This window comes from Eriocheir sinensis, chromosome 42 (assembly GCF_024679095.1).
Source record: "Eriocheir sinensis breed Jianghai 21 chromosome 42, ASM2467909v1, whole genome shotgun sequence".
NCBI classification, from domain to species: domain Eukaryota; kingdom Metazoa; phylum Arthropoda; class Malacostraca; order Decapoda; family Varunidae; genus Eriocheir; species Eriocheir sinensis.
This window is the reverse complement of record NC_066550.1, coordinates 13,434,254-13,457,008: the sequence shown is the minus strand read 5'-3', so window position 1 is coordinate 13,457,008 and position 22,755 is coordinate 13,434,254. Positions and strand designations below refer to the sequence as shown.

Genomic DNA, 22,755 nt, shown 5'->3' with positions numbered 1-22,755 from the left:
CATAAAACTCGTTATTTATAGTGATTGTGCAGTTATTTCGAGCTCCACAGAATATAATGAGATGAACCTGCAAGTACAGAATGAGAGTGCAGAGGAAGTCTGACTTCCATTGAACATCTGTGAGCAAGCCTGTCAAGAAATAAAGTCTAGAGTCATCAGTTGGCAACTCCACAGAATTAGCCTGCAAGGTGAAGGGAGGTGCTGGGAGGACTTTTCTAGTTCGCTGGGTGCATTGTCATTTATAGTGATTGTGCAGTTATTTCAAGCTTAACAGAAGTATATGCACCAGATAAAACACAAATAACAGGCTTAAAATCATTAGAATTCAGCAGATATCGAAATACAAGAGACATCCCACAGCTTGAGTGAAGATAAGGTTCAGTTGGCAACCACAGAATAGAAACTGCAGAGGACAGATTAACCTTTTTAGTGTTTCTTGCCATTAATAAGTGCTGCCATTGGACCTTCTAAGCACCACCAGGAAGTCTGACCACCATTGAACATCTGTGAAAAAGCCTGTCAAGAAATAAAGTCTAGAGTCATCAGTTGGCAACCCACATTAGCCCAAGGTGAAGGGAGGTGCTGGGGAGGACTTGTTAGTGTGTTGCCATTAATTAGTGCTGTCATTGGACCTTCTAAGCACCACCAGGAAGTCTGACCTCCATTGAACATCTGTGAGCAAGCCTGTCAAGAAATAAAGTCTAGAGTCATCAGTTGGCAACCCTCACTAGCCCAAGGTGAAGGGAGGTGCTGGGGAGGACTTGTTAGTGTGTCTTGTCATTAATTAGTGCTGCCATTGGACCTTCTAAGCACCACCAGGGAGTCTGACCACCATTGAACATCTGTGAAAAAGCCTGTCAAGAAATATAAAGCCGAGTCATCAGTTGGCAACCCACATTAGCCCAAGGTGAAGGGAGGTGCTGGGGAGGACTTGTTAGTGTGTCTTGTCATTAATTAGTGCTGCCATTGGACCTTCTAAGCACCACCAGGAAGTCTGACCACCATTGAACATCTGTGAGCAAGCCTGTCAAGAAATATAAAGCCGAGTCATCAGTTGGCAACCCTCACTAGCCCAAGGTGAAGGGAGGTGCTGGGGAGGACTTGTTAGTGTGTCTTGCCATTAATTAGTGCTGCCATTGGACCTTCTAAGCACCACCAGGAAGTCTGACCTCCATTGAACATCTGTGAAAAAGCCTGTCAAGAAATATAAAGCCGAGTCATCAGTTAGCAACCCTCACTAGCCCAAGGTGAAGGGAGGCTGCTGGAGGTGCTAAGGAGGACAGTTTTGACTTCTGAGTGCTGTGGTGAGTCTGATTAGTGCTGATTCTGTCACTACAAGCCCTCAGCACCACTAGACAGCTCTGTGGAGGAATAGAACCTGTCAAACACCTGTGGATCCTGCCCTACGGTACGCCACTTCTGTTATACGCGTCGAGTTCTTGTTGCTAACCTAATTGCTTTGATTTCTACTTTACTTTGCTATTTTATTACTTTATTTCTGCTTTATTTATGACTTTGGGATGCTGGTATATCTTTCCCCTGTGTTATAATGAGGTACAGAGAACGTGACAGTGTTTTTTCTGGGATTTTTAAACTTAATATTTGTTTCTGTGATTCCTACTTTATTATACCATTTTACTACTTTATTTCTGCTTTATTTATGACTTAAGGATGCTGGTATATCTTTCCTCTGTGTTATAATGAGGTACAGTTAACGTGACAGTGTTTCTCCGGGATTTTTAAACTTAATATTTGTTTCTGTGATTCCTACTTTACTTTGCTATTTTATTACTTTATTTCTGCTTTATTTATGACTTAAGGATGCTGGTATATCTTTCCCCTGTGTTATAATGAGGTACAGTTAACGTGACAGTGTTTTTTCTGGGATTTTTAAACTTAATATTTGCTTCTGTGATTCCTGCTTTATTATTCCATTTTATTACTTTATTTCTGCTTTATTTATGACTTAAGGATGCTGGTATATCTTTCCCCTGTGTTATAATGAGGTACAGAGAACGTGACAGTGTTTTTTCTGGGATTTTTAAACTTAATATTTGTTTCTGTGATTCCTACTTTACTTTGCTATTTTATTACTTTATTTCTGCTTTATTTATGACTTCAGGATGCTGGTATATCTTTTCCCTGTGTTATAATGAGGTACAGGTAACGTGACAGTGTTTCTCCGGGATTTTTAAACTTAATATTTGTTTCTGTGATAACTGCTTTATTATTCCATTTTATTACTTTATTTCTGCTTTATTTATGACTTAAGGATGCTGGTATATCTTTCCCCTGTGTTATAATGAGGTACAGTTAACGTGACAGTGTTTTTTCTGGGATTTTTAAACTTAATATTTGTTTCTGTGATTTCTACTTTACTTTGCTATTTTATTACTTTATTTCTGCTTTATTTATGACTTTGGGATGCTGGTATATCTTTCCTCTGTGTTATAATGAGGTACAGTTAACGTGACAGTGTTTTCTCCGGGATTTTTAAACTTAATATTTGTTTCTGTGATTCCTACTTTACTTTGCTATTTTATTAATTTATTTCTGCTTTATTTATGACTTTGGGATGCTGATATATCTTTCCCCTGTGTTATAATGAGGTACAGTTAACGTGACAGTGTTTTTCCAGGATTTTCAACCTTAATTCTTGTTTCTAATCTCTTATTTCTTTGCTACTTTACTATTGCTTTGCTTAAGACTTTGTGCTTCTGTCATCTTAAAGAAATAATGGCAGGGGGTGTTAAGGAGGGGGGTGGTAAGGCTCAATTAGGTTAGGTTAGGTTAGATTTAGGTTTGGTTAGGTTAGGTTAGGTTAGATTTAGGTTAGGTTAGGTTAGATTTAGGTTTGGTTAGGTTAGATTTAGGTTAGGTTAGGTTAGATTTAGGTTTGGTTAGGTTAGATTTAGGTTAGGTTAGGTTAGGTTAGATTTAGTCACCTTCGATTCGTAAAGTTTAATAATCTACGACAAATGCCTGAACTACCGCACCTCTCCTCCTGAAATTGACCTGTCTTTTGGCTGCCCCTCCTGACCCTTTTGTGGGAACAGTGAGTAGCGGGCTTTTTTTTTTCATTATTTTTTTTTATTTTATTATTATTTTTTTTTTTTTGCCCTTTACCTAAAAAAAAGAAAGAAGCAAACACCCTCACTTACAACGACACCAAGATTTTAATAAGTGTGAATCGCGGTGACGAAAACAAACAAACAAACAAACAAACAAAACAACACCTCATTATAAACATTTCCACTAATGTACAAAAAAAAACCCCATCTATAGTAGGGAGTATTTAACCCGTACAATGAGGATACAAATATGAAAAAAAAAAGCCTGCTACTCACTGCTCCAAAAAGAGGTAGAGGAGTGGCCGAAAGATAGGTCAATTTCAGGAGGAGAGGTGCCCTGACAAATATGTGAATAAATATCAAAAGTAGGGAATATTTTACTCTTTATTCTTTACAGGTAGCGGCCGAGGATGGCGGCGTTGATGCTGCTGCAGAAGGGCCTCGTCTCGTACAATGAGAGTCTGTCCACCCGGCCGCTGGTCACCAAGGCATGCACCAGGTGAGTCTCCATTGTGGTATATTTCCCAAGCCTCTATTTTATTCATTTTTTCCTAGTTATTTGGTTTATCTGTCTCTGTACTGTGTTTAGCTTCACTCGACCCCTTTCCATGTCTTCTAAGTCTCTCTGTCTGTGAGTCTCCATAGTGGTATATTTCCCAAGCCTCTTTTTATTCATTTTTTCCTAGTTATTTGATTTATCTGTGTCTGTACTGTGTGTAGCTTCACTTGACCCCTTTCCATGTCTTCTAAGTCTCTGTCTGTGAGTCTCCATAGCGGTATATTTCCCAAGCCTCTATTTTATTCATTTTTTACCCAGTTATTTGATTTATCTGTCTCTGTACTGTCTGTAGCTTCACTCGGCCCCTTTCCATGTCTTCTAAGTCTCTGTCTGTGAGTCTCCATAGTGGTATATTTCCTAAGCCTCTGTTTTATTCATTTTTTACCCAGTTATTTGATTTATCTGTCTCTGTACTGTGTTTAGCTTCACTCGACCCCTTTCCATGTCTTCTAAGTCTCTCTGTCTGTGAGTCTCCATAGTGGTATATTTCCCAAGCCTCTGTTTTATTCATTTTATCCTAGTTACTATTTGATTTATCTGTCTCTACTGTGTTTAGCTTCACTCGACTCCTTTCCATGTCTTCTAAGTTTCTATCTGTCTGTGAGTCTCCATAGCGGTATATTTCCCAAGCCTCTATTTTATTCATTTTTTACCCAGTTATTTGGTTTAGCTGTCTCTGTACTGTGTGTAGCTTCACTCGACCCCTTTCCATGTCTTCCAAGTCTCTCTGTCTGTGTGTCGCCATTGTGGTATATTTCCCAAGCCTCTATTTTATTCATTTTTTCCTAGTTATTTGATTTATCTGTCTCTGTACTGTGTTTAGCTCCACTCGACTCATCTTCATGTCTTCTAAGTTTCTATCTGTGAGTCTCCATAGTGGTATATTTCCCAAGCCTCTTTTTATTCATTTTTTCCTAGTTATTTGATTTATCTGTCTCTGTACTGTGTTTAGCTTCACTCGACTCCTTTCCATGTCTTCTAAGTCTCTCTGTCTGTGAGTCTCCATAGTGGTATATTTCCTAAGCCTCTGTTTTATTAATTTTTTCCTAGTTATTTGATTTATCTGTCTCTGTACTGTCTGTAGCTTCACTCGACTCCTTTCCATGTCTTCTAAGTTTCTATCTGTGAGTCTCCATAGTGGTATATTTCCCAAGCCTCTATTTTATTCATTTTTTACCCAGTTATTTGATTTATCTGTCTCTGTACTGTGTGTAGCTTCACTCGACCCCTTTCCATGTCTTCTAAGTCTCTCTGTCTGTGAGTCTCCATAGTGGTATATTTCCCAAGCCTCTGTTTTATTCATTTTTTCCTAGTTATTTGATTTATCTGTGTCTGTGTGTGTGCTGTGTGGCTCCCCCCCTTCCCCATCTCTTCTAAGTCTCTGTCTGTGAGTCTCCATAGTGGTATATTTCCTAAGCCTTTGTTTTATTCATTTTTTACCCAGTTATTTGGTTTATCTGTGTCTGTACTGTGTGTAGCTTCACTCGGCTCATCTTCATGTCTTCCAAGTCTCTGTCGGTGAGCTCAATAGCTTTAGTAGTTAATTTATTTTACTCCTTATCATAATTATCTCTCATCATCAATATTATTTGTTACTATTATTATCTTTTGCGATCTCCATTATCACTATTCGCCATCATTTATCACCATCAATATAAAGTAAGTGATGATTTATATTGATGTTTTGTTTATAATACGTGGTTGATGATATAGGCGAGTTTGTGACATAGGTGAGTAGCGGGCTTTTTTTTCTACACTCATTTTGTTGCCCTTGAGCCGTCTTCTTTGTTGTTAAAAAAAAAAAGCGTGATAATGTGTTTCCAGCGCGGTGACGACGGGCCTCGGAGACTTACTGGGCCAGGTCATCGCTCGCCAGCATCGCATCAACCTGCACAGCATTGCCCGACACGCCACATTCGGGTGAGTCAAGGCTGTTCTGGGTGTTATTTTTGGTTGTTCTCCGTTATTCAAAATTGTTCTCAGTTATTTAGGACTTAAGTTATTCAAAGTCATTATGTCAAGGGTTGTTCTTGGTGTTATGTAGGGCAGCGCTATTAGTAAGGTTTGTTCTGTATTATTCTAAGGCTGTTCTGTGTTATTTAAGTATTTTTGGTGTTAAATAGAGTTGTTCTGTATGTGTTATTAACCCGGTAGCTGCGGGGATCATGTTTCTTAATGGTCCCTCTAAGCGAGAAAAATGAGAAAAAATCATCACTCGCACAAACCATTTCATAATACATATCAAAGCACTTGTGATCAGATTATGTATCATCTATTTTTTGGGGGTTATATCATGGCACAAATTTGGCCCGTCGCTGCTACACGGTAAAGCCACAAATTTGGCCCGTCGCTGCTACATGGTAAAGCCACAAATTTGGCCCGTCGCTGCTACATGGTAAAGCCACAAATTTGGCCCGTCGCTGCTACATGGTAAAGCCACAAATTTGGCCCGTCGCTGCTACACGGTAAAGCCACAAATTTGGCCCGTCGCTGCTACACGGTAAAGCCACAAATTTGGCCCGTCGCTGCTACACGGTAAAGCCACAAATTTGGCCCGTTGCTGCTACTGGGTTAAAGGTTGTTCTATGTTATTTAGGGCTGTTCTTTGTTATTCAAGGCTGTTCTTGGTGATATATATAGTTGTTCTGTGTTCTTTAAGCCCATTCTCTGCATGCCCAGTAAGCTAGTCTGATAGATGAGTGAGTTTCAAGCATCCAATCAATGTCTCCCCTTCAGGCTGCTGGTGACGGGGCCGCTCGCACACCACTTCTACAGCCTCCTGGACCGATGGGTGCCGCCGGGGGGGAAGGGAGCGGCCCTGAAGCGCCTCCTCCTTGACAGACTTGGCTTTGCCCCGCTGCTCCTCGTGCTGTACCTGTACCTCCTGGCGCGCATGGAGGTGTGTGTGTGTGTGTGTGTGTGTGTGTGTGTGTGTGTGTGTGTATAGAGAGAGAGAAAGTTAGCTGTGTGTGTGGAATGGTAAAGATGCAATTATAAGCTTTTTTTCCATTTATTTACCAAACTATTCATACTTGCAAATTTATTCATTTATTTTGCTTTTTTTCCTTCCTTACCTTTTGCATTAGGCCCGGTGGAAGTGTGATTTGTTAGCTATTACTTATTTTCATCCCTTCCTGTTCCTTCTGGTTCGTTAGTATGAGAACCAGTGTGTTTAATCATGCCTTTCCTTTCCCTTTCTTTGGGTCTCTATCACCAGAAGGAAGAAATAAGGTACAGAGTATTCCAGGTTAGATACTTTTTCATATATATCATCGTTTTTCTGATATGATTTTCTGTGGTTCTTCGTCACAGGGGAAAAGTCACAGGTCCGCCCAGGGGGAGACGCGACACAAGATATGGCCGGCCCTCAAGATGAACTGGAAGGTCTGGACGCCAATACAGTTCATCAACGTCAACTACATCCCCCAGAAGGTGTGTGTCTGTATTAGCCGACTCTATGCCACGACGTACAACCCAGCGACTTTTTAGCCCCCTTCAAACTGTGCCGAGTCATCATCCAGCGATCATTTCTATCCCTCTTTCCGACCATATGCGACCCTTTCACATCAAAATTTCACACCCAAGACCTCGTGTGCCCTGACTCGCCGGGTTGTCGTGGCCCAGAGTCAGCACAGTGTGAACGGGGCTTTAGTCACCAGTGCGCATCGGCAATATACAGTTTACTTTCTTCTTCTTCTTCTTTCTGTTTAGCATCGTAATTATTCCTGATGTGATTGGCCGGGCTATGAGTCTCCCACCCTTGATGATTGTATACACTCTCCTCCCTTGTGTTCATCCTTCCCATGTCTAAATGCTATGAGTCTCCCACCCTTGACAACTGTATACACTCTCCTCCCTTGTGTTCATCCTTCCCATGTCTAAATGCACACACTGTCTCCAGGTCTTAAGCACTTTCACAGCCAGACTAACCTAGCCCATCACCACCACCACCACCTCCACTAACTCCTCCTCCCTTCCTTGCAGTATCGCTCGCTCTTCGGTAACGTCGTGGCGCTGTTCTGGGTCATGTACATCACCAACAAGAGGAGACAGGCTGCCAAGAAGGACTGAGGAGGAGTTGAAGGTAGAGAGAGAAGGAACGGAAGGGGAGGAGAAAGTCTTACCGTGTCATAAAATTATTAGTAGTAGTTGTAGTAGTAGTTGTAGTAGTAGTAGTAGTAGAGGAGTATGTTATTGTAGTGCATATTGAAATCCACTTTTTTGATATGGGTGTCATAAGTAAGTTGTTTTGTAGTGATTTGCTGTACTTACGATGCTGTGAAAGGAAAGAGTTGTATTAATAGTAGTAGTATTAGTAGTAGTAGTAGTAGTAAGGTAGAATGTTGTAGTAGTGCATATCAAACTCCATTTTTCATATAAGTGTTTTAAGTATGTTCTAAAGTACTTATGATGCTGTGAAGAATGTGCTGAATGGTAAAAGTATTAGTATTAGTAATAGTAGTAGTAGTAGTAATTAAAGAATATTGAAGCAGTGAATATCAAACTCCATTTCTTATATAAGTGTTCTAAGTAATACCTTCTATAGTTCTTAAGATGCTATGAAGAACCCGCTCAGACACTGCCCGGGGATATATATTTTGAGAGTAATTCATCTATAGAGTGTTTGTATTACTCCTGTACTAAGAACCAGTGGAATATATTTTTGTAAACTCTATGTAGCAATGTAGTAGTAGTAGTAGTAGCAGTAGTAGTAGTAGTAGTAGTAGTAGTAGTAGTAGTAGTAGTAGTATGATTTTAGTGTGTAGAAATCGTGTTCGTCTTTACGTATATATTTTTTTGAGTGTTGATATAATAGAAATGTTTTGCTTTGGTTCGATTCTTTTCTTTTACCCATATTATCTGCTGCCCTTATCAGCCCCATCGTTCATATCTTTATCATCATCATTCATCAACACTCACCATCATTCATCATTATTATAGAACTGAAACTGAAAAATGTACTGTTGATGAGGTAATTTGTTCATAGAGAGGCTACCCGTCACACACACACACACACACACACACACACACACACACACACAAACAAAAATAGAAATAAAAAATAGCTTCCCGCAACGTAACATAGAGGTTTGGAATAGACTAAGTGAGGATGTAGTATCAGCGAAGGGTGTGCACGACTTCAAGGAAAAACTGGAAAAGTACAGATATGGAGATGGGACCACATGAGCGTAAGCCAAGGCCCGGTAAAATTACAACTAGGTAAATACACACACACACACACACACACACACACACACACACACACACACACACACACACACACACACACACCTTTGATTACATTCCTCACGGCACATGAAGCTGTCTTGGCATATCAACAGACCATTAATTTACAAGCACAGAATCCGCTCCGAAAACTGCGTCATTTGTAGTAGAGGAAAGTTGAAAGACTACAATAATAATAATAATAATAATAATAATGAGAAATGTGGAGGGAGATAAAATAGAGAAATGGAGAGAAAAGATGGAGGGGTGGAGAGATGGAGAGAAAGATCAGGTTACACTTATCTTGTGGTTATGGAGAGAGAGAGGGAGGGAGGGAGGAGGAGGAGGAGGCTTGGCGAGACCTCTTGTGTGGCTTCCTGAGAGAGAGAGAGAGAGAGAGAGAGAGAGAGAGAGAGAGAGAGAGAGAGAGAGAGAGAGAGAGAGAGAAAAAATATATATACAGACATCCTACAAATAGCATAAGTTAACTTCACTCTAATGTCCTTAAATCTATCAGTAAAGAGGAAAGTTTAAGGTTATGTGAAAAAGGGAGCTTGTGTGTGTGTGTGTGTGTGTGTGTGTGTGTGTGTGTGTGTGTGTGTGTGTGTGTGTCTGGTGTCCATTTACTTGTCATCAGTTACAAGGAGGAGACGTGTGTGCGTGTGTGTGTGTGTGCATCTTGGGAGAGTGTGTGTGTGTGTGTGTGCATTAAAATAAGCGTGAGGGTGGAAAGTTAACCAAAATATGAAGTAAAACCAAATGAATTACAGTGAGAGATGCAACTGAGGAGACATTGGTAGAGGGAGTTGACATAGAAAGTTAGTGCAAATATACAACCAGGCCATTGAAGTGAACTTAGCAGAAAGAAAAGAACAATATGCAAGGTTATAGAACATTGAAGAGAGGATAAAAGAGCAGGAAAAATTGGGTGAAGGAAGGGATTGCAAATAGTACACTTCATCCCTCGCCACCAGCGCCTCCTCTACCATGGCCATCAGCAACACGGTTAAATATGCCTATGGAGTCGGTCACGTGTTCAATGACCTCTGTGCCTCCATGTGGTTCACCTACCTCCTCGTCTACCTGCATTACGTCCTTCAGGTAAGCTCTCACCTGTCCTGCCTCTCTGCACTTACATTAGGCCATGAGATCATTTTGTATTGGTGTGCTGGATATCCCTTCACTGGTAGCCTGGTAACATACACTCCCAGGTCTTTCTCTGTCTCTGTGGTGGATAGTGGAGTGTTTCCCATGTGGTATTGGTGTGCTGGATATCCCTTCACTGGTAGCCTGGTAACATACACTCCTGGGTCTTTCTCTGCCTCTGTGGTGGATAGTGGAGTGTTTCCCATGTGGTATTGGTGTGCTGGATATCCCTTCACTGGTAGCCTGGTAACATACACTCCCAGGTCTTTCTCTGCCTCTGTGGTGGATAGTGGAGTGTTTCCCATGTGGTATTGGTGTGCTGGATATCCCTTCACTGGTAGCCTGGTAACATACACTCCCAGGTCTTTCTCTGCCTCTGTGGTGGATAGTGGAGTGTTTCCCATGTGGTATTGGTGTGCTGGATATCCCTTCACTGGTAGCCTGGTAACATACACTCCCAGGTCTTTCTCTGCCTCTGTGGTGGATAGTGGAGTGTTTCCCATGTGGTATTGGTGTGCTGGATATCCCTTCACTGGTAGCCTGGTAACATACACTCCCAGGTCTTTCTCTGCCTCTGTGGTGGATAGTGGAGTGTTTCCCATGTGGTATTGGTGTGCTGGATATCCCCTCCCAAGGGGATTATAGCAGCCACTTTTTGGTCCACTCCTGTAGCTTGATGAGGTCTTCTGCTAGGAAATCCACAGTCAAGGGGTGCAGGGCTGCCCATAGCAAGACACAGGGCACTGGACTTGGGAAAGGTCAACAAACACAACCTTAACCTGCCCTCTTTCACCTTTCAGCTTGGGCGCACACTGTCTGGGTTCCTGCTGATGATGGGGCAGTTAGCCGACGCCGTGGCCACTCCCGTCATCGGCCTGCAGAGCGACCGGGGCACGGAGATTTGTGGCTACGGCAGGAGGAAGAGCTGGCATGCCGTGGGTGGGTATGGGGTAGGAGCTCGAGGGTCAAAATAACAATAAAACCGCTGTAAAAGTCCCCAGTAACTATCAATTTATGTACCTCTGTCACCTCTGTACTGCTTGTCTCCTCTTGCAGGGTCGCTGTGTGTGTTGGTCACCTTCCCGATCATCTTCATTGTGTGTGATGAGTGTTTTCAGGCGATGAACTCTGGGTACATCCTCCTCCTGCTGGTGGCTGTATGTGTGTTCCAGGTGAGAGAGAGAGACAGACAGACAGATAACATATAGGAGTGACAGGAAAGACAGATATGAGGCAGGAAAGACAGAACAGACAGACAGGAGAGAAGGAGACTGACAAATGAGAGACAGACAGATAGGAAACAGATGAGAAAGAGAGACAGAGAAGAGAAACAGAGGACAGGGAGACAGACAGACAGGAGACAGGAAAGAGAGAGACAGGCAAATGAGAGACAGACAGATAGGAAACAGAGGAGAAAGAGAGACAGAAGAGAAACAGAGGAGAGGGAGACAGACAGACAGGAAAGAGAGAGGAGAGAAAGAGACAGACAGGAGACAGGAGAGAGACAGACAGGCAAATGAGAGACAGACAGATAGGAAACAGAAGACAGACAGACAGGAGACAGGAGAGAAACAGACAGGCAAATGAGAGACAGACAGATAGGAAACAGACGAGAAAGAGAGACAGACAAGGAAAACAGAGGAGAGGGAGACAGGCAGACAGGAAAGAGAGAGGAGAGAAAGAGACAGACAGGAGACAGAAGAGAAACAGACAGACAAATGAGAGACAGACAGATAGGAAACAGAGGAGAAAGAGAGACAGACAAGGAAAACAGAGGAGAGGGAGACAGACAGACAGGATTGTGTTCATTCTTTTCTCTTTCCTTCCATTCAAAAAAAAAATTATCTTGTATATTTCTTCCTCTCTGCTTCTAATCCATTCTTTTCTCTCTCTTCAACCTTTTCCTTTCCTTCCTTCCTCCTCCTCCTCCTCCTTGTTCCTCCTCCTCCTCCTCTTTTTCCTCTCTATTAATATGTGTCAGGGCGGAAAGTTAACAAAAAATTCAGTAAAACCAAATAAATTACAGTGAGAGATCCATCTATCGCCTGACCCTGACCTTCCTTGACCTCCACAGTTTGGCTGGGGGGCCGTGCAGGTGTCCCACATGGCCCTCTCCCTGGACCTTACCGAGAGGGAGAGCGAGAGGGAGGAGCTCAATTTGATAAGGTGAGAGGGAGCGAGTTCTACCCTCTCGTCTCATTAATTCACAGTTTTCATTGTTTCCTTCCATCCTTTGACCCACCAACCATATCTCCGCAGGTACATCTTCTGCGTCTCCAGCGAGGTCACTGTGTCGTTCGTGGCCTGTGTGACCTTCATGACCTTGGGCACCCCTGGAGACACCACTATCAACCCAGGGGACTCCTACAGCTTTGAGGTGGGCACTGGGGGGAAGGGGGTCAGAGAGGACTTGGGAAAGGGTTAAGGGAATCAGAATTTTTGGCGTGTGTGTGTGTGTGTGTGTGTGTGTTGATTTTAATGGACTAAGGAAAGGATGGAGGGAAAGGAAGGTCAGAAATATTTTTAAAAGAGAGTAAAGGACTGTTTAAAGCAAAAATACACTGCTCTCTCATATGTCATTATGTACTATTTGAAATTGTGTATTGGATATTCTGTACACATGAATAAGAGTTGGCAGTGCCGTGACCAGGGAACTCTACATTAAGGGCCCATATTGACATCATAGCAGAGTCTGAATATAGTAGAAGCGCCACTATAAATATTGCCTATGCCTCGATGGGCCCCTGAAGAAAGCCTACCGGGCAAAAACGTAAAAAAAAAAATAGAAAAGAAAAAAGAGGAAGAAATAGTTCGAAGGTAAAGTTCCCAAATGAATCCCTCACCTCCTCCTCACCTCCTCCTCACCTCCTCCTCACCTCCCATTCCTCCGCAGGTAATCACACTAACCATCGTGGCCATGGGTGTCATATTCTCGGGACTCTTCCACGCCCTCACCCCGGAACGCCCGACACCTCCCGCTCCCCCGTCGCTGCACCCCGCCACCCCCAGCACGAGGCGACGAGGGGAGTATCATCGCGTGGACGGCTCCCCCCGGTACCCCTCGGCCTCCACCAGTCAGGGCGGGGGTGGGTTGGCGGGTGACGAGGCTCCATCCGTGACGCCTGCCTTTCCTGGTCGTCCTCAGAGGTGTTGGCGGGACTGGTTGAGGGATGCGCGGTTTTACGAGGTGGGTGATTTTTTTCTCTTTATTTTTTCTTTGTTTTTTTTTTGGCCTCTTCCTCCTCCTCCATATTCTCTTCATTCCTCTCTTCTCCTCCTCCTCCTCCTCCTCCTCCATATTCCCTTCATTCCTCTCTTCTCCTCCTCCTCCCTTGCTCTTCTTTCTCTTCTTTGTTTTTTTTGGCTTCTTCCTCCTCCATATTCCCTTCCTTCTCCTCCTCCTCCTCCTCCTCCTCCTCCTCCTCCATATTCCCTTCATTCCTCTCTTCTCCTCCTCCTCCTCCTCCTCCTCCATATTCCCTTCATTCCTCTCTTCTCCTCCTTCTCCTTCCTCGCTCTTCTTTCTCTTCTTTCTTTCTTTGCTTTTTTTGGCTTCTTCCTCCTCCATTTTCCCTTCCTTCCTCTCTCCTCCTCCTCCTCCTCCTCCTCATTCTCTCATCTTTACCAACAGCTGAGTCTTCTGTACACAGCCTCACGCCTCATCGGTAACCTGGCCACCATCTACACCCCAATCTACGTCGCTGAGACCCTGCATGACCGAAAGGTGGGAGAGTGTGTACCTGTGTGTGTTGTAGTCATTAGTGGTGTCGTGTGTTCCTTAGCGAGTCCAGGGTAATGATAATGAGTTGGGAGGAGGGATGTAGGAGAGGAAGGGAGAGAGTGAGTGGGAGAGAGGATGTGTTGTGGTGGGTGTGGGAGGCGGAATGGTAGAAAGGGAGGAAGAGAGAGAGGCAGGAAAGGAAGGAGAAGGCAAAGTATATATAATGTCATCTTTGTGTCCTGATACCCTCCTTTTTATTGCTATTACACCTCACAAAAAGCTATTAAGAGGAATTTAAAGGCATGTCATACTTTTTCCTTTAGGGTCCAGGATAATGAGTTAGCTGATGGAGTAATCTGTTGAGTGTTAGCAATAGTCGTGAATATCATCCTTCCTCTCTCTCACAGATGATCGCATTGCTGCCTAAATGATGATAGTGAGTAGGCTAATGGACGTTTCAGTTTTAGCAATAGTCGTAAATATCATCCTTCCTCTCTCTCACAGATGATCGCATTGCTGCCTAAATGATGATAATGGGTTGGCTAATGGAGTAATCTGTTGAGTGTTAGCAATAGTCGTAAATATCATCCTTCCTCTCTCTCACAGATGATCACATTGGTGCCTAAATGATGATAATGGGTTGGCTAATGGAGTAATCTGTTCAGTGTTAGCAATAGTCGTAAATATCATCCTTCCTCGGTCCTCCACACAGATGATTGCGTTGGTGCCCCTCATCATGTCCCTGTCTGGTGTCGGCGCGTCCTTCCTCCTCAGGGCACTCAAAAGACACATCGGCAAGAAGGTGAGGCTGTGTTAGTGTTGAAAAAGGTAAACTAAGTCGGATTTCCCATTTGGCGGATTTTGACTTACGAGTGATTTTGACTTACATGAATATTTAGCGGCTCATTTTTCCCATCCCCCTAGACGGCTTTCCTCTCGTAATTCCTTTTTTTAGTATGCTGTGTACGGACGGCTGTGTTAGTGACGAAGGAGATAAGCTAATAATATGATTTCCCTCTCGACTTTCAACTCATTTTTCCTTTCTACTGATTTTGACTGATCATGACTTTCTACTGATTTTGACTGATCATGACTTTCTACTGATTTTGACTGATCATGACTTTCTACTGATTTTGACTGATCATGACTTTCTACTGATTTTGACTGATCATGACTTTCTACTGATTTTGACTGATCATGACTTTGACTTTCTTTTTTTTTGACTGATCATGACTTTCTACTGATTTTGACTGATCATGACTTTCTACTGATTTTGACTGATCATGACTTTCTACTGATTTTGACTGATCATGACTTTCTACTGATTTTGACTGATCATGACTTTCTATTGATTTTGACGTTTGACTAATTATGACTTTCGACTGATTTTGACTCCTGTGTGATTTTTACTTACATTTTTCCCATCCCCCTCGGCAGCTTTCCTCTCACAATCCCTTTTTTTTTCCTGTGTACTGTCTGTCTTTAATAGCAAGTTTAATATAGAATCATTAATCTCCTTTTTCCCATTGCTGTCTACACCTTTCCTCAATCCTGTAATCTCTCCATCATGTTGAACAATAATGGGAACTAACTTTGAACCTTTTGTCTTTAAATCTCATCTTTTTCTCATTCATCTCTCCCTTTATCATGGTTAGGGATAAATAAGTCTAATTTTGAATCTATAATCTCTATTTTTCTGTCACCCGCCACATCTTCCCCCCGCAGGGCAGTGTGGCGGTGGGTGTGGTGGTGGGTGCGGGGGCGTGCGCTGTGGCTGCCCTCCCCGGCCTGTCCCCGTGGGTGATGCTGGGGCTGGCATCACTGTGGGGGGTGTCCGGCTCACTCATGGTGCTGGTAACACTGTACATGGCCTCAAACCTCATCGGACAGCATACAGTGAGTGTGTGAGGCGAGTGGTGGTCTAGTAAAATATAGAACTTGATTTGTACTTTTATTTGGGCTGCTGTGAACATCTTACCACACACTCTGATTTCACATATAAGTCTTCTTTCCTCCCTCTCTCAGGACTCCGCAGCGTTCATCTACTGTGGGATGGGCTTTGCGGACAAGATTACTAATGGGTTTGCTGTTCTTCTTATCCAGGGACTGACCAGGCAAGTGATGGGAAGGATTGAGTGACAGATTGGCGGGATGTGAGGAGAGAGAGAGTGGTCAGCAGTGAAGCAATGTGTTAGTCTTTTTGGTAGCTAGTTTATATGTCTGTTTAGGCTAACACTTGTATTGTATGTTAATGGTAGAAAGAAAAGTTTTATTTAGTCGGCGCAACATCTGTGGTCATATGCCGGAGAGAGACAGAAGGGGAAGGAATTATAGGAGAAGGGAACAGACCCCAGGAGATGGGACACAACCCCTGATTAATACCTGGTACCCATTCACTGCTGGGTGGACAGGGGCGTAGGGTATCGGAAAAGCTGCCCAAAATTTTCCACCCCGCCGGGCTCTCTCGGTTGTGAGGGGAGTGTGCTAACCACTGCACCACGAAGCCCCCGTATGTTAGTGGTATTCAGGCTCACACTGTTACCTCGCTGTCTGGGCTGGAGTCACAGTTGCACCTCAGAGTTGATTGAAGTTAGTATCTATCTCACCGAATGTCATGTAGATATTAAATAGCCAGATTGCTAACCATGATATCTATCCCCAAATGGCCAGATCGCTAACCCTGATATCTATCCCCAGAGTCGGATGTTACGGCGACGACTGCTCCGAGTATTACCGCTGGGTCATGAGTGTGGGCCTGCTGCTGCCCCTCCTGCTGGCTGTCATCGCCCTGGCCCTGCTCAACAAGGACAGGCTCAGCAGACACCTCCAGCACCACAGGACGCCTCTGCTGGGTGAGTGCTGGGGGTGGGTGGGTGGAGGGGGTTGCCTCTTCCTCCCTACGGCAGCATCTTCCAGTGTGGTGCCCAGAAAGTCTTACCAGCCACTTTCATTCATTTTATTCACTAGTTTCAAAAAAGTATTACCAGCCACATTTATACATCTGATTCATTAGTTTACTCAGCTTATTACACTCACTGAAAGGGTCTGTGGAGATTGACTGGAAACATTTCTCTTAAAACCAAGCAAGTTGAGTGTGCCTTCAAAGACGTTTATTGAAGCGGGTTACAAATGAACAGAATACATTACAGAAATTACTTATAACAAAAATCAAATTCACAAGATATATTTAGTCACTGCATTGCGAGGGGCAGAGAAGTAGTGTCAGATTGCTTTGGGTGTGATGTGGAGAGGAGTGCAGGAAGGGAGAGCTAATATATGGAGAAGGGAGAGCTAATATATGGAGAAGGGCAATGACAGTACAGGGAGAGCTTCTGTAAGGATTATGGAGGATTGCATTAAGAGTTAGGAATTTGTATATGGTAAATTGGGTAAGAATGAGAGAGGGGAGTGACCTGCTGTATTAAAGGGAGTAAGGGAGGATAAGGGAGGGCTATCAGAGGGTGTGAATGGACTGGCAAGGGAGGAGAGTGACCTGCTGTATTGAAGGGAGTAAGGGAGGATAAGGAAGAGCTATCAGAGGAGGAGAAATTAAGTGTTGAATCTTAGCATTACAGTCACATGAGTTAGGAGCAAGTTGGGTCTCGGTCCTTATCTGTACCTCAAGACCTAATCTGCGTCGTTCGTCCCCAGTGGTCCGCCATCACATGCACGAGGACGACGATGCCTTGCTCTCGTCCACGTCATCTTGCTCCAGCGATGGCATGCTGCTGACCCCCGGCATCACCCTGGGCTACGGCACCATCACCAAGGTCTGAAGGGACGTCGCCAACAGGAAATGCACGCTATATATTAGGTTCATGCCGGGGGGTTAAGCATGTAAATTTCCTCTATTGCACATAAAAAAAGGTATATAATGTGCATCTTACCATGAGCTAGATTTACCACCATATACACCAATAATGTGACTGGACTCTCACGGGCTATTAGTGGGATCTGATGCCCTGCCTGCCAACAGATACTAAGCAGTTTCCTTACTCAGCTAGGACCCAGGGATACAGCTCAAGGGAAGGGACTATAGTCATGATATATGAAAGTTATATTAAGCAGTTTCCTTACTCAGCTAGGACCCAGGGACAGGGACGTGCACAGGTAGGTTGCCCAGGTTGTCTGAGCAACTGCCGTTTTGCCCTTCTCGGCTGATGTTGCCCTTCTGAAAAATAGTGTTACGAATGTGTGTATTTTTTCCTAATATTATTTCCTCCAGGGACGTTATTATAGTCCCGCTTATTTTACCCTCCTCCCTAGTGCTGTTGCAAAAGTAACCAATGATATTTCCGCTTCCAACAAAACATTATTACACTGAAATTACCTATTTAAATATAAGTATTCATCAATCTAAAATTATTTTAACTATTTTCTCACATTTGAAAACTTATAATATTAGCTATCTAGCTAGTTAATTCATTCCCGCCAAAACGTACTTGAAGCGTCCCTCGCGGCGTCACAGTCACTTCCACCGCGACCGTCGCGACGCCTTCACACACGTCCCCTCGCAGGTAAAACTCCCCCATATTCACCGTATTTTGTATAGTTAATAACCTTCGATAACATGTGCTGCTATAACAACTAGTGAGTTAAGGATCCCTAGAAGGCTGGGATAACTATGAATCCCATATTATACAGTTGACCGGGTGAAGTGAGGCATGTTGGGTATGATAGGCTGGACTGCTTGCATCACCCGCAGCCCAACACCCACCCTTCATACCGACTCACGATTTGCTTTTTTGTTCTTTGCTGTGCTGTGGGTTCTACAAAACGCTTTCGAACTACACAGTGTTGTGAAAAAAAAATTGTTTGCAGAAGTGGTAGTTTTATATGCAATTGATTGTGTAGAGTGCATTTATAGTGATGAATAATAAATAAAAAAAAACAGCTTCCTTCCGTGTGATATGAGCACTTCAGAGTAACCGTCAGTGAACGAAACATTGTGAAAACTGTGCCATCACTTCACCCGATCAACTGTACATAGTGAATTACTATATTTCAGCCTTTTTTTTTTTTTCTTTTTTTACTTTAACACCTGCCCTGAAAAAGTTCACTACACGTCCCTAGGAAATAATACATCATGTACAGTATAATGTATTTCAGTCATAGCCTAAATAGACATCTAATCTTAACTTGTTTGGCCCACAGTTTGGGGCTTTGGGCCTTGTTACATTGTGTTAAAAAGACCATTCAAAATGCCCACGGAAAAGAGACGAATTCAGGAGAGGGAGAGACAGCTAAAGGAGGCAGCCAAAGCCATAAAGACAGTGTGCATAAAGTGCAAAGCCTGTTAGGGTGTTTTGTTATTGTTGTTGTTGCAGTTTGTGTGTGTGTGGGGGGGGGGGGTTGCCCTTTTTTCAGGTTTGAGCAACTGCCCTCAAATTCCTGTGCACGTCCCTGCCCAGGGATACAGCTCAAGGGAAGGGACTATAGTCATGATATAGGAAAGTTATATTAAGCAGTTTCCTTACTCAGCTAGGACCCAGGGATACAGCTCAAGGGAAGGGACTATAGTCATGATATAGGAAAGTTATATTAAGCAGCTTCCTTACTCAGCTAGGACCCAGGGATACAGCTCAAGGGAAAGGACTATAGTCATGATATAGGAAAGTTATATTAAGCAGTTTCCTTACTCAGCTAGGACCCAGGGATACAGCTCAAGGGAAGGGACTATAGTCATGATATAGGAAAGATATATTAAGCAGCTTCCTTACTCAGCTAGGACCCATGGATACAGCTCAAGGGAAGGGACTGGTCATGATATAGGAAAGTTATATTAAGCAGTTTCCTTACTCAGCTAGGACCCATGGATACAGCTCAAGGGAAGGGACTGGTCATGATATAGGAAAGTTATATTAAGCAGCTTCCTTACTCAGCTAGGACCCAGGGATACAGCTCAAGGGAAGGGACTAGTCATGATATAGGAAAGTTATATTAAGCAGCTTCCTTACTCAGCTAGGACCCAGGGATACAGCTCAAGGGAAGGGACTGGTCATGATATAGGAAAGTTATATTAAGCAGCTTCCTTACTCAGCTAGGACCCAGGGACACAGCTCAAGGGAATGGACTATAGTCATGATATAGGAAAGTTATATTATGTCTCAAATATGGCCTACAGGTTTAAGTGTACCTCATCAACTGTGTATGCATCATCCGGAAAATTTAATGGTCTTCTCTACACCGCATTACTGCCACCTTGATAACATAAGAGCTCAAGTTAAGTATTGAAAACCTTGGCACCTACCAGCATTGTGTCAGCCTCGGCCCTCCTTGGCACAGTGGCGGGGCGGGGCAGAAAGGTCAGACGCTCCTCAACGTCACTCCCTCGCTGTTGTTTGTATCAGGAAGGCGCTCTCCTCCTGCAACAAAATATTCACTCAGTCAAGATGTTAAGCTGGAAAGTAGATTTATTGTGTACATATTTGAATTATCTCTGTACCGAAAGTAGAATTATGATCTTTAAAGAGTTTATAGTAGTCCATTGTCAAACCAACAAGCTGCGTCACCTGACCATGATCCAAACACCTGTGAGAGGCCCTTGCTGTGCCTTACCTGTGAGTTTATATGTAAAAGGAAATAGATGCGTAAATACAAATATAACTTCTTAACCCTGAATGGTGATGGAAACTGATGCTGGACGGGTCAGTCAGCCTCTTCGTCTGTTCATGTCACTGTCTTGTCTACGAATCTAAATATGAATAAACTCTGATCTCAATAAATGAACAAATAAATGAATAAACAAGTGAATAAATAAATAAAAAATGGGGTAAATTAACAGGTAATGGATAAATGATGCAATAAATGTAAGTAAATAAAATAAAGAAAAATAAATGAGTAAATAAATCAATAAATGGATAAATGATGAATTAAATGATCAAATGAATGGATAAAGGATTTTTTTTTTTTTTTTGTATTTCGTTGGGGATATAAAAAGTAAATTAACAAATAAATCACTAATTGAAGTAAATGAACCAATGAATTAAAGGAACAATTGAATGATGAGTGAATGAATTAAATAAAAAATGCATGAATGAAGTAAATCTCTCTCTCTCTCTCTCTCTAATCAACTAACAAGAAGATTTGGCAAAGGAAAAATTCGTAAGGACCAAAAATTTACACTCAAAATAAAAAAAAGCAAGAAAAAGTTAAGTAAAAAAGTAAGAAAAAGTAAAAAAAAGTAGCTAACCCAAGTATAGGCCGCCATTTTCTACCTCCTTCCTTCCTTCCTCCCTCACTCACCTCTTTTCTCGTCCTCTCCCTCCTTCAGCGTCCCTTCCCGTGGCTCCGTAGGGCGTCACCAGGGCGAGGGGACACTGCTGCGCCTTCGTCATGCCCTCCAGCTCGTGTCCGTAGCGTCCGTGTGGCTTAAAGGATGAAAAACTGTCCCTTCCTTCCTTCCTCGACCGTCCTTGGCTGATAAAATGGCGCTGGGTGAGGTTCGTATCGCTTCGTTCCTGTGATTCGAGATCGTGATTCGTTTGGGCTGGAAAGAAAGTCGAGAGGGAGGGGATTCTGGGTCTATTTAGTGAAGGGTGACTTTTGTATTATGGTTTGTCGATCAGAATGACTAAGAATGGCTTTGTATCCTTGGTAGTCGAAATACTTAAAAAAGCTTCGTTCGTGTGCCGCGTGAACCGTTTGGGCTGGAAAGAAAGTTGAGAGGGCTCGGATTCTGGGTCTATTTAGTGAAGGGTGACTTTTGTATTATGGTTTGTCGATCAGAATGACTAAGAATGACTATGTATCCTTGGTAGTCGAAATACTGAAAGTTTTATAGATTATGCAAAATGAAAGGAAGCATATTAAGTAGTATTATATAGAGAGTTATGGGCGAATGAGATAACATGGAATCGAAGTTATAGGGGAAGGGGGAACTTATAGGTAAAAGGGGGAGCTGGGGGATCTAATTAAGGGGGAGCTGGGAATGTTAAGGGAGACAGGGAGGGAGACCTAAGGGTAAACGGGGAGAGCTGGGAGTTAAGGGAGAGAAAAGGGGAAGCTGGGAGATTAAGGGTGAGCTGGGAGATGGAGAGGGAGGAAGATCTAAGGGGAAAGGGAGGAAGATCTATGGGTAAAAGGGAGAGCTGGGAGTTAAGGGAGAAAGGGAGGGAGATCTAAGGGGAAAGGGGAGAGCTGGGAGTTAAGGGAGGGAGACCTAATTAAGGGTAAAGGGGAGAGCTGAAAGAGTTTTAAGGGAGAGCTCACATCCCCTTCCAGCTCCCCCTTTCCCCCCTTAGCGCCGCCCCTGGGAACGAGAACGCCTGGGGGAGAGACAATTGTTGGTATTTGGAGACTTACGAGGGAGAATTGAAGGAGCCCAGCCATCAGGGAGGAGGAGGAGACGCCGCGCTGCCGCCATGGGACCTCCGGAGTGGTGGTGGTGGTGGTGGTGATGATGGTGATGATGGTGAAAGTAGGGGAATGGAGGTGTGATGGGGGTGGTGGTGGTAGTGATGATGATGGTGGTTGGTGGTGATGATGGTGGTGATGGTGGTGGTGGTGGTGATGATTAAGGTAGTGATGAGTGGTGGTTGGTGATGACGGTGGTGATGGTGGTAGGGGAGGGTGATGATAGTGATGATGACGGTGGTTGATGGTGGTGGTTGATGATGACGGTGGTGATGGTGATGATGGTGGTTGATGATGACGGTGGTGATGGTGATGAGTGGTGGTGGGGTGAGGGTGATGGTGGTTAGTGATGATGATGATGGTGGTGGTGGTGATGATGGTGATGGTGGTGATGATGGTGGTGGTGGTGGTGGCGGTGAATACATAAATGAAGATAATTGATGATAAATGAATAAATAAGAAAATAGAGTAAAAAATAAGGTATGAAAGTATAGACGAAATAAAGAAATGAGGAAGAAGAATTAACGTACGAAGGAATTATTGAGTGAATGAAGAAATAAATGAAGAAATAAATGAATAAAAGAAAACGAAACAAAGAAAAATAAAAGCGATGGACAAGTAAAGGAATAAACAAAAGGAAGAAAATAAGAAAGAAAAGCAAAAGAAAAATAAACAAA

The 22,755-nt window shown here is 43.2% G+C and overlaps 2 protein-coding genes and 1 long non-coding RNA gene across 11 annotated transcripts; 2 read left to right on the top strand and 1 right to left on the bottom strand.

Moving 5' to 3' along the window:
* Positions 1-426: 426 nt before the first annotated feature.
* LOC127010073 (peroxisomal membrane protein 2-like) lies at positions 427-8,462 on the top strand. 7 transcript variants are annotated; one of them, XM_050883887.1, is made up of 7 exons: positions 757-917; positions 1,258-1,304; positions 3,469-3,570; positions 5,455-5,550; positions 6,367-6,529; positions 6,943-7,062; positions 7,615-8,462. In XM_050883887.1, the coding sequence occupies exons 3-7, from the start codon at positions 3,482-3,484 to the stop codon at positions 7,699-7,701; spliced, it is 555 nt and encodes a 184-aa protein (XP_050739844.1). In that variant the 5' UTR covers positions 757-917; positions 1,258-1,304; positions 3,469-3,481; the 3' UTR covers positions 7,702-8,462. The 7 variants fall into 7 exon arrangements, with proteins under 7 accessions (XP_050739846.1, XP_050739845.1, XP_050739844.1 ...); XM_050883885.1 differs by having other exon boundaries at positions 1,258-1,408; XM_050883886.1 differs by having other exon boundaries at positions 758-1,087.
* Positions 8,463-9,491: 1,029 nt separating this feature from the next.
* LOC127010071 (major facilitator superfamily domain-containing protein 12-like) lies at positions 9,492-17,863 on the top strand. The gene is made up of 12 exons (XM_050883881.1): positions 9,492-9,957; positions 10,803-10,941; positions 11,059-11,174; positions 12,077-12,168; positions 12,262-12,379; positions 12,896-13,189; positions 13,634-13,726; positions 14,436-14,525; positions 15,449-15,619; positions 15,749-15,837; positions 16,421-16,575; positions 17,375-17,863. Exons 1-12 carry the CDS (start codon positions 9,844-9,846, stop codon positions 17,497-17,499), a joined length of 1,596 nt encoding a protein of 531 aa, XP_050739838.1. The 5' UTR covers positions 9,492-9,843; the 3' UTR covers positions 17,500-17,863.
* Positions 16,812-22,348, bottom strand: LOC127010072 (uncharacterized). 3 transcript variants are annotated; one of them, XR_007762842.1, is made up of 4 exons: positions 22,028-22,348; positions 20,969-21,212; positions 19,974-20,088; positions 16,812-17,495 (listed from the first exon to the last, which is right to left on the bottom strand). It is a non-coding gene; the product is annotated as an uncharacterized LOC127010072 (long non-coding RNA). The 3 variants fall into 3 exon arrangements; XR_007762843.1 differs by having other exon boundaries at positions 20,969-21,183; positions 22,028-22,346; XR_007762841.1 differs by lacking the exon at positions 22,028-22,348 and having other exon boundaries at positions 20,969-21,492.
* Between the last annotated feature and the right edge of the window lie 407 nt (positions 22,349-22,755).